At 49.4% G+C, this 10,213-nt stretch overlaps 1 protein-coding gene across 1 annotated transcript; it reads left to right on the forward strand.

Annotated features, from left to right (window-relative positions):
- The first annotated feature begins 752 nt into the window (after positions 1-752).
- Positions 753-6,021, forward strand: LOC103652983 (protein NRT1/ PTR FAMILY 4.4-like). Its single transcript, NM_001346883.1, has 5 exons — positions 753-1,525; positions 1,737-1,954; positions 3,982-4,422; positions 4,521-4,651; positions 4,730-6,021. The coding sequence occupies exons 1-5, from the start codon at positions 820-822 to the stop codon at positions 5,634-5,636; spliced, it is 2,403 nt and encodes an 800-aa protein (NP_001333812.1). The 5' UTR covers positions 753-819; the 3' UTR covers positions 5,637-6,021.
- The last annotated feature ends 4,192 nt before the right edge of the window (positions 6,022-10,213 follow it).

Genomic DNA, 10,213 nt, shown 5'->3' on the forward strand with positions numbered 1-10,213 from the left:
TTTTCTAGAAACCACAATTTAGCTAACACACAGAAGAAGAAAAAAACAAAAAGCCCTCGCAGAACCTGGACAACCCCTCACGCAGACGAAAATGTACCGGTACACCTCTGGTTTTCGGCTAGGAGTGGTATTGAATCATGATCCGAATGTTTGTTCACAACAAGTTAAAGCTCTTGATTAGTTTTAGTTTAAAAAATGAATAAAAATATAGTCTGGTCCTTTATAATTTAGTGTATGCCTAACCCAAAAGGAAGCTCCATGGCACGCCTTGCCGCCCGTAGCTAGCCGGCCGGCAGGCCACAACAGGTGGAGAGGCGACGCCACAGGCCACACCGCCACACGGTTGAGAGGTCGACCATCACCGATCTGGCCGCCTTCTCACCTGTCGAGGTCCAGACTCCAGATCGAGGAGGCTGTAGGTTGGCGGGCGCTGACAGAGAGAGGGACGTCACGGGGAGAAAAAGAGGAGAGGCACGCAGCATGATTATTGACTGGTCCAAGGAAGGGGGCTCACTTCACTTATCGCTGCTTCTAAACCAGAACCAGATCCGTGCGATGCGACCAAAGATAGCCTTCTTCCTCTGTACGCACTCCGTGTATGCATGCATAGAAGAAACAAGTTACTACTAGTATGTACAGTGCTGCATTTCTTGGTTTAGCTGGGGGGGGCCTTGGGGGGCGGGGAATGCCCTTCTTCGCATTGACGAAGTAGTAGAAAGTCGCAAGGGCAGCCAGAGACAGAGAAGGCCACTCACTATTCATTCGAACCAGTTTGTCCGGACCAGGACCCGATGCTGTCAAAAAGTAAGCAGCCACAGTATGAAAGGGAAGCGTTTTTCCCTTTCCTTGGGGCGGGTCGGAGACCAGGCGCCAGGCGGAGCAGAGCGCGCGGGGCGCGGCGGGGCCGGAACACGCGCGCACTATGCCCAGCCCAACTGCTACCTGACCGGCACCGGCACCGGCACCGGCACGGGCTGTGCGACGCTGCCGCCTTTGCACGTGACGTGCGCTCTCTGCTCTGCTCCCTTGGCCGCCGGTGTGTACTGTACGAGTCCTACGTCCAAACAGATGAGAAGGAAGCGAAGCACTGCACTGCACACGCCGCCTTGGGCCTTGGCTCGGCTGGCTGCTCGCGGCTGCGCTGCATATTATAAAGCCCGCGCCAGCTCTTGCCGACCCGAGCGCAGAGCTTGCTGCTTGCCTTGCCTTGCCTTTGCCTGCCAATCCAATCCAGTCCTGCACCTGCTCGGGCGGCTAGTAGCTGGCCAAAGCTCCGGTGCCAGCTTCGACTCGAGTGCGGTTGCAGGCTGCCTGTCTAGTCAACTCGCTCGCCGGCTCGTCGCTCCTCCAGGGAGGGAGGGAGTGTGTGTGTGTCTAGCAGACAGAGATAGAATACGAGAGATAGAGAGAGAGGCCATGGACGATGCAGAGAGATCCCAGGCGCCGCCCGAGAGCTGCGTGGACTGGCGCGGGCGCCCCTGCCGGCCGCGCCACGGCGGCATGCGCGCCGCCGCCTTCGTCCTAGGTGCGTGCGTACGTTTCCGCTGCCTCTCCCTCCCTCCCTCCCTCCCTCCCTGGGGACGGATTATTACTGCTACTCTGCTCGTAGCACCAGTCACCAGACCCCCAACAAGTCGAAGGGCAAGACCCAGGCCGACGCCGCGCCGGCGCCCGGGCAATGCCGTGTATATACAGCAACAGATTAAGAAGGCGTCTGGTTGTTGTGCGCATTGCAGTGTTCCAGGCGTCGCAGACGATGGCGCTGGCGGCGGTGGGGAGCAACCTCATCACCTTCGTGTTCGGGGAGCTGCACTTCCCGCTGCCGCAGGCGGCCAACGTGGTGACCAACTTCGTCGGCACCGTCTTCATCCTCTCGCCCCTCGGCGGCTTCCTCTCCGACTCCTACGCCGGCTGCCTGCGCACGCTGCTGGCCTTCGCCGCCGTCGAGCTCGCGGTACGTATGCTATGTGTACGCAGGCAGGACACCCTCTCTCTCTACTCTCTAGCAGCAGCAGCAGCAGTAGCAGTACTACTCCCTATCCTATGTAGCATCACTCTCATGGACTGGACGACGAGTCGACGACATGGATGGACCAGCGAGCCCACAGCCAGAGCCAGCTGCTTTTCTTTTCCCCCCGCTCCTTTGTTTCTGACCCAGCTAGCTTTTCGTGTCCGCGGCAAGGGAGATGAACTGAAACATGCGAACATGGTAGGGTCGTGGACATGGATGCATGGGCCGGAAAAGCCGCCCATCACCACGACCAAGCATGACCAAAGCTTGGATTCTTTTCTTTTTTTCTTCTTTTTAAAACACGCACGCACACACACGCACACCAAGAAGTCGCTGCGGCAGCAACGAAGAGAACTCGCAGCCGCTCACATGCTAGCTAGCAGTAGCACACTGCTCTTTCAGTCACTGCTGGAGCTGGACTGCCAAACCCAAACTCGAGCATTTTTGGGAGTTTGGATCCACCAGCATTCAGCACCAACCAAGTCACCAGTCTTCCTCTTCTTCTTTTATATCAAATCAAATTTTTTTTTAAAAAAAACCGAGAGGGAAAGCACCGAGCCTTGATGAGATCTCAGTGCGAAGAAGAGATCTCCCAGTTCGATTCAACCCCCCCCCCCCCCCCCCCCCCCCAGCCCTGAGCGGAAGCGGAGTTCGATCCGACAGCAACATCGGGATTCACGAGGCGGTGGTCCATCTTGATGAGAGTTCTGGATCTGGCACACCTCCCCCCTTCCCTTCGCTTCCCCCCTGCGCGTTGTGTCGTCGTGCGTGTGTTGGCTTTTGCGTGTGGGTACTGACTGGTTCGGCTGGCGGATGGCATTGAGTTCTCCATGCTGGTTGCTGGGGCCAACCCCAAGCGGATATCCTATCATTGAGTTCTCCATGCTGGCTGGGGCCAGCCAGATCGCTCGCTGCGCTGCATCATTGAGTTGGGTGTAGAAGTCACATTGAGCTCTAGGTTTAAGTATCAAATCTGATTACTATCATATCCTATTTTTATTTATTTTTTAACTAAAATTTATTTGTAGTACTGCTATTTTGTGAAAAAGCATTTAGGTCGCCATCCATTACCATTTGAGTGGTTAGATGGTTAGAGGAGACTGTACTTGTGGTTTCCTCGAAAAGAGATCTAATCAGCTACTACTGTCAAGCGAGCGCGCGCGCGCAATGATTCCGCTCTAGAATCTGCTTATACGTATCGTACTGTAACAGCTAGTTTGATTGCTCCAGTCTATCTGTTCTTCTGTTTCGAGGCATGGCCTACACACCACGACCTCGTTTCGTGCCAAAATAATACTGACAACCATTTGACCATGCTACTTTAGTACCATACTATAAATGTGAACACCGTATTATGTACTGTAGTTTTTTCTTTTTGTTATATTTAAAACTGTTAAGTTTTTTTAAAAAATATATATATAAACGGGAGGACGATTGGACGAAAGGAAGGAGCACGTCCTTCGTCCGATCCAAACACGCAACACATTCAAGTTCGGACGGACCTGGCGCGTACGTGCAGCAGAGCATGCTGCATCTCTCAGGATTATTATTTTTCTTCTTCTCAGCTACTGGGTTCTACTAGTTCATTCACTGTAGAGGGTAGGACCGGTCTCCTATTTTATTTATGGCGATCCACCTAATTTTTTTAAAAAACTTTTTTCACGAAACCCGGCCACGAACGATCTGCGGCCGCGGATCTTCGGGAAGAAGAACTGTGCCAGATCAATACTGTGGCGAATATTTGCGATCAGAGAAAATGACTTCATCCGGTTATTTATGAGCGGCATAGGGTGAGGCTGTAACACATATTTACTACTTTCAGTGTCTCAAAATAAATTAACATACGTAGTCATGCTGAGCCAAATGTTTTTTTTTAGATTTTATCGAATCGATTCAAATAAAACGCATAGCTTACGTTTCTTCAAGCCCCCCGTTTTTTTTTAAAAAAAATCGACCGTTTTTTTTACCAGGGCCTGGTACTACTGGCGGTGCAAGCGCATCTCCCGCAGCTGAGGTCGGCGCCGTGCAACATGCTGACCATGGAGGGCAGCTGCGAGCGGGCCGGCGGCACCAGGGCCGCCGTCTTCTTCGTGGCGCTGTACCTGGTGGCGCTCGGCGCCGGCTGCGTCATGCCCAACATGACCGCGTACGGCGGCGACCAGTTCGCGGCGGGGGAGAAGGGCGCCAAGCGCCTCTCCACCTACTTCAACCTCTCCTACCTGGGCTACTGCGTCGCCGAGGTCGCCGCGCTGACGGCCGTGGTCTGGGCGCAGACGCGCTTCGGGATGGCCGTCGGCTTCGGCCTCGCCGCCGCCGCCCTGGGCGCCGGGCTCCTCGCCCTCGCGTCAGGCGCGGCGGTGTACCGCAACAAGCCCCCCCGGGGCAGCGTCATCTTCACTCCCATTGCAAGGGTGAGGAACTGAGGATACGACTTGCATTGACAGAAAACACTCCCAAGTTCACAATGCCAAAAAAAAAAAAAGCTGACTGCGCAATTAAACCCCGTCAGGTTTTCGTTGCTGCGTTCAGCAAGAGGAAGCAGATCTGCCCTTCCGGCTCCTCCAACCCTGCCCACACCGCGGCCGGAGATGCGGCGGCTGTCGTCGACGGCGGCGACTTCCGCCACGCCAACAAGTTCAGGTCAGCATCTAGTTCGTGCACCTTCTGCGTTCAGTATTCGGACACGTGACGTGACGTGACGTGACCTGACTTTGGCAGGTTCTTGGACAAGGCGTGCATCAGGGACGCGGCGGACACGGTGCCGGAGAGCGAGTGGCGGCTGTGCACGGCGGGCGAGGTGCGGCAGACCAAGACCCTGCTGGCCGTGCTGCCCATCGTGGCGTGCACCGTCGTCACCAACACCGTGCTGGCGCAGCTGCAGACGTTCTCGGTGCAGCAGGGCAGCGCCATGGACACGAGGCTGGCGCCGTCATCCTTCCGAATCCCGCCGGCGTCGCTGCAGGCCATCCCGTACGCCATGCTGCTGGCGCTGGTCCCGGCCTACGAGCTCCTGCTGGTGCCGCTCGCGCGGCGGCTCACGGGCGCGCGGGCCGGGATCGCCCCGCTCCAGCGCATCGGCGTCGGCCTCTGCCTCGTCGCGCTGTCCATGGCCTCCGCCGCGGCCGTCGAGCGCAGGCGCCGGGACGCCGCCGTGCCGGCGTCCGGCGGGCGGCGGCAGCAGCAGCTGTCCGTGCTCTGGCTCGTGCCGCAGTTCTTCGTCTTCGGCCTGTCGGAGCTGTTCACCAACGTGGGCCTCATGGAGTTCTTCTACGAGCAGGCGTCGTCGACCGCCGGGACGGCGGCGCACATGCAGGCCTTCTTCATGGCCTTCTTCTACTGCTCCTTCTCGTTCGGGTTCTACCTCAGCTCGGTGCTCGTGTCGCTGGTGAACAGGGCCACGGCGGGCGGCGGCCGCCCTGGCTGGCTCGGCGACAACGACCTCAACAAGGACAGGCTCGACCTGTTCTACTGGGTGCTCGCCGCGCTCAGCGTCCTCAACTTCTTCTGCTACCTGCTGTGCGCGAGGTGGTATAATTCTGGTGCCGCCGGCTCTGGGCCTGATGGGGCTGCCCCCGGTGGCGAGGTCGCCTCTGAGGAGGAGGACGATGGCAAGGGGCTCATCTGAACATCACTGGAACGACCATGGCACTAAAAAGCTGATGTATATGGCAACCATTCGTACGCACGGCACATCCCTCTCTTCTTACAAAGCATATATTATATTTATATAACAAGGCCTCCTATATATACAAGAGCCGTAGATAATAATATTAGCATGCACACAAGGTTGCCACGATGATAGGCTTAAGATGTCAATCGTGCCGCATCGCATTCTCATCCCTGAACTATTCACACAAACGACTACTTGGGCATAGTGTTTGTTTTTTTTGGTGTTGTTGCTATGCATAGGTGTTTTAGAGTGTGTTTGGTGCACTAGATTGTGGAAACTTGTTTGTAGCTTGTGAAATTGTAAAAGCTAAACAGAAACTGGCTTGTTTGGATTCAAAGGCTAGAGTTTGATGACTTACCTCTCCTGTATACGAAAAAAAAATGCGTACTTTGCCACAGAGCTAACAGAGCCACAAGTAATTAAAGAAAATCTCCCTCTTAAACCTCATCCTCTATCTCCCCATTTAGAAACTAGGAACGATACAAATGGAAGCAGTTAGCTAAAAGTAGACATGTGATAGTAGAATCTTGACTCACAATTAATTTGAACAATAGCTTCTTCTCTTTTTTCAAAAGACAACTGAGCAACAATAATGCCTCTTCTTTCGAAATGAGAATGCAGAGAGAGAGAGAGAGAGAGAAAGAAATCATATATTTTCAGCTGTGACGTAATAACGAGTGTTGGTGCAGTCAGGCTGGATGGAATTGGAACCACAGCTTCCCTGTTGCTTCTGCTGCAGTCGCGGATGATGCTGCTGCAACAGTTTTGGCTAGTTGCACGCGAGCATAATGTCCAGCTTATCTATCCCCATCTCTATATTTAAAATCTACTCTACCAACAGTACAGGTATTTAGAGTGAGTATATGGATCAACTGCAGGGGACAGTCTAAAATATATACTATCTTATTTCTCAAATATTTATTGTTTGTTAGTTTACTTTTAAACAAAATAGGGCTAATAAAAAAGAACTGAGGGAGTCAGTACCATTTAGTGGTGATTGAATTTCTTGTATGGCTTCACATGATCAAATAGGCGCCTTGCTGGAGGCACAGAGGTCTGACGCCGACCTCTCCCCTGTCCATTGGAGACCTATGAAGAACTGCAACAACATTTCTGTGGGTAGAAAGAATGCTATTGTCTTGCCGAATATCACAGAAGCGGAAGAGACGACACACGTCAGGCTAAAGCACCGGTTATCGTACATCGCTGTACAAAACCAGTCTCATCTTTACTGTCATCGCTGATCGCATGTCATAGGCTCGCAGCTCCTAGGTAATTTCTTTATTATTCTTTCATATTCACTAATTCTTATTCTTTTATATTCATATATATTCTTTAATAGTTCATTTCTTTATTTATCTAGCCTCTTATATATTTAGTTGTAAATTTTCAATTCTGATAAAATAATTACTTGATTTTTTTATTAGGTCTTAGATGTTACCAAAGAAGTATCTTTTCATGAGAACAATGGATGTGATGGAGTTCTATTCTTTATTAAGGTAATCATATAACTCCAAGATAAAAGGGCTAGTTTGACAACCCTATTTTCAAAGAGAAATTAGTTCATTTTTTCTGGAAAAAATGAGAATCTCTTAGAAAAAATGGAGTTGCCCTAAATATATTGTTAATTTAGTTGACTTTATTCTTCCTCAATTAATTAACAGACATGCTAAATTGAATATATAGTGATGTATTTGTTTATGTTTTTTCAAGTAAAATTAACACATGTTATTTATATATATCAAAAAAAATTATACAGTATAGAGGGACCATCGCAATGAGCTCGCATGGGGCCCTCAAAATTATAGGACCTGGACTGATTGCATGCAGGTTCTTTAAGCTTGTTCAGATTTTGTTATAGTTTCCTGCTTGCGTTCGTTGGATCACAGGTTCTCAATCTACAGAAGCGAGAGAAAAAAATAGCAAAACTGGTTGATCATCTACTAGCTCCGCTCTCCTTCGCAGCTTCTCCTAACTCCTATGATCCTATCTTAGTAGCATTATTACTTTGGAGGACACGAGAAAAAAATTAAGGAAGCAAATCCATAGAAACATATCCAGCCAATCCTTTATTCGTTTTTTTCTTGCAAACTAAATACTGTAGCTTCCAAATATCCACACACACCAATAAAGTTTATTTAGGAACAGAAATATACAGCACAAGATAAAGAATTAAAGATGATGGGATAGTCTACTGCCTTCCCCTTTCTTTTCACTACCACGTCTTGTCGATGTCAATCGTCTTTGCAGTCCCAGGTAGGATGAGATCTCCTTGCCAACACAACACAGAGCTGTTGATGCACCTTTGGTTTTTGGTCCCGGTGACCACAGCCACACCCTTTTCCGTTTCTTTTTTTTTTCTTCCAGCAGGCCTCCCTTGTTCATCTCCTGGTTTTGCTCACGGCTCTCCCTCTTTCAGCCGCTCATCTGTCGCATCGTTGGTTGCTCCTGCGATCTTCCTGGCAGTGGCACGCGCTGTACGCCCAGTTCAGTTCTTACTAGATCTGTTTAGTCCCTGGTTCATTTCTTTCTGAAATAGTCAAGCTGTTCACTCGATTTTAATTCAAAACGGCTTCTACTATTTCTGTAATATTTTATCTCTATAGATTGCAGCTGAAGCAGTACGGATTTAATCTAAAGCGAACATATCAAAAATTAATGAGTGTGAACTGCTTGCTAGATCTGCTAGGTACATGGGCAATTCCTCGTTAGATGAGCGTGCATATGTTCAGCAAGTAACCCAGGCAGTTTTCTTTCCAAACGGTAGGATCTTCCCCATCCAAACGAGAAGACATTTTTGGCGGTGCGTGATGAGGAATGTGTTGAGAGCGTTTAGACTTTTGGGCTCATCAGCAAGGACGGTGCTGTTGTTCGACAGAAGGCACCGGTGACAGTGAGGACAAGCTGGAAGTGTACTGCCACCCCCTTCAGTTCGGTGCAGATTGTCAATGGTGAGTTGAGCCCACAGTCTGCCCGGCCAGTTTCTCCCACCTGAGAATTTCCAATTTGCTGATCCTGGGCATACTGATTCACAAACTCAGTGGGTTGTGCAGGTTGCTCCTTCAGAAATGTTGCTGAGCAGCCCCAGTGTCACTGACTCTGGCAGACAATGTTGTTCCAGGGAATCCAGGCTATGCATCAGCCTAGACCAACGATCAAGACCATGCTGCTCTTGTTCACTCATGGTAGCGAGAAAGAACTAGGCTTCGGAGGCGCCGTGATGTGAATCCCCAAATCAGCACGCATAACAACCTGGATTGGAGCAATGTCATGAGAAGGACAGCAACTAGCAACCAATCGTTCCCCAACACGCGGATCGACCAAGGAATTTTATGTGAAAGCATGCGAGTGTTTGCGGGTGTTTGAATGCAATAAAACTAATAGTTAGTTGCTAACAAATAACTACCTAACTATTAACTAATTTACCAAAAATAACTAATAGCTGAACTATTAGCTAAAGTGTTTGAATGTCTCAACTAATTTTAGCCACTAACTATTATCTTTAGTGCATCCAAACATCTCCTTAGTTCCAAATATACAAGCGAGCCTTATGATTCTTTAGACGGTGATTCAATCGTAATTGCATATTTAACACTTAAACTCCCCCACCAGCTATAGCTAGATCACACTCTAAAGATTCAAAAGGCTCACTTGCACATTTGCACCTAAGCCTTGCATACATGCACAACGGTCGTTGCCCTAGACTAGGACAGTAAGACCAGCTACCCCATTTTCTTTTCTATCATCGTTTTAAATTGAAATTTGAGTGCTTATTAAGTGACAAGATAACCCAATTTCAACTGACTTCAGCCTCAAAGGACAGATATATGACTGGCCATGAACAGCATCATCCAAAAGATTACACTACTGCAAGGACTATGATGGTTCATCAATGAAAACCACATATTCGCCACGATGTTGTATCTGTGTGCTATTAATATAAAACTAAGTATCATAAAGAACATAAACTAAAATAAGGCACGTCTGCATCATATATATGGGCCTCAAAGAAATGTATGCGAGATTTCACACGAGTATTTATCCGTCAGTTTAATGTAATGCAGTTGACAATATGATAAACATCACTGTACTGTTCCTTCATCGATTTGCAACTGTTACTGATAATGCACTTTTGCATTACAAAATTAAAGTTTTGGCACTGACACCACCAAACATTGATCCTTGATCAAGTAGCTCGACAAGATGCGCGCCATAATTTAGGAAACTAACTAAACGTATCTTACCACCCACAGGTTCTACTAGTCATCACACAGCTTCTCTAGGAGAACAAGAAAGATGATTAGAGGAACTAAACTGCCTACTCCTTGCAGGTAATGAAATGGCGATCTACATCTTGCGGCACCTGCTTGTCTTCTCCAATGCATCAACGATGACAGAAGGGCATGTTCTCTTGGCATTTGCGTAAGCGTAACCTTGAGTGGCCACAACAGCTCTCATCTGATCTGAAGAGGCCATGAACTCAATGCACGCGTCTCTAAGGCTCTCGCAGCTGAGATTATTGGCATTATGAA

Source organism: Zea mays, chromosome 4 (genome assembly GCF_902167145.1).
Source record: "Zea mays cultivar B73 chromosome 4, Zm-B73-REFERENCE-NAM-5.0, whole genome shotgun sequence".
Lineage (NCBI taxonomy): Eukaryota > Viridiplantae > Streptophyta > Magnoliopsida > Poales > Poaceae > Zea > Zea mays.

Bases quoted from the DNA above. Each gene is read 5' to 3' on its own strand.
- LOC103652983 (NM_001346883.1), top strand. From the start codon at position 820: ATGAAAGGGAAGCGTTTTTCCCTTTCCTTGGGGCGGGTCGGAGACCAG. The intron at 1,526-1,736 runs GTGCGTGCGTAC...TGCGCATTGCAG, and splicing joins CGCCGCCGCCTTCGTCCTAG to TGTTCCAGGCGTCGCAGACG. The intron at 4,423-4,520 runs GTGAGGAACTGA...AAACCCCGTCAG, and splicing joins TCTTCACTCCCATTGCAAGG to GTTTTCGTTGCTGCGTTCAG.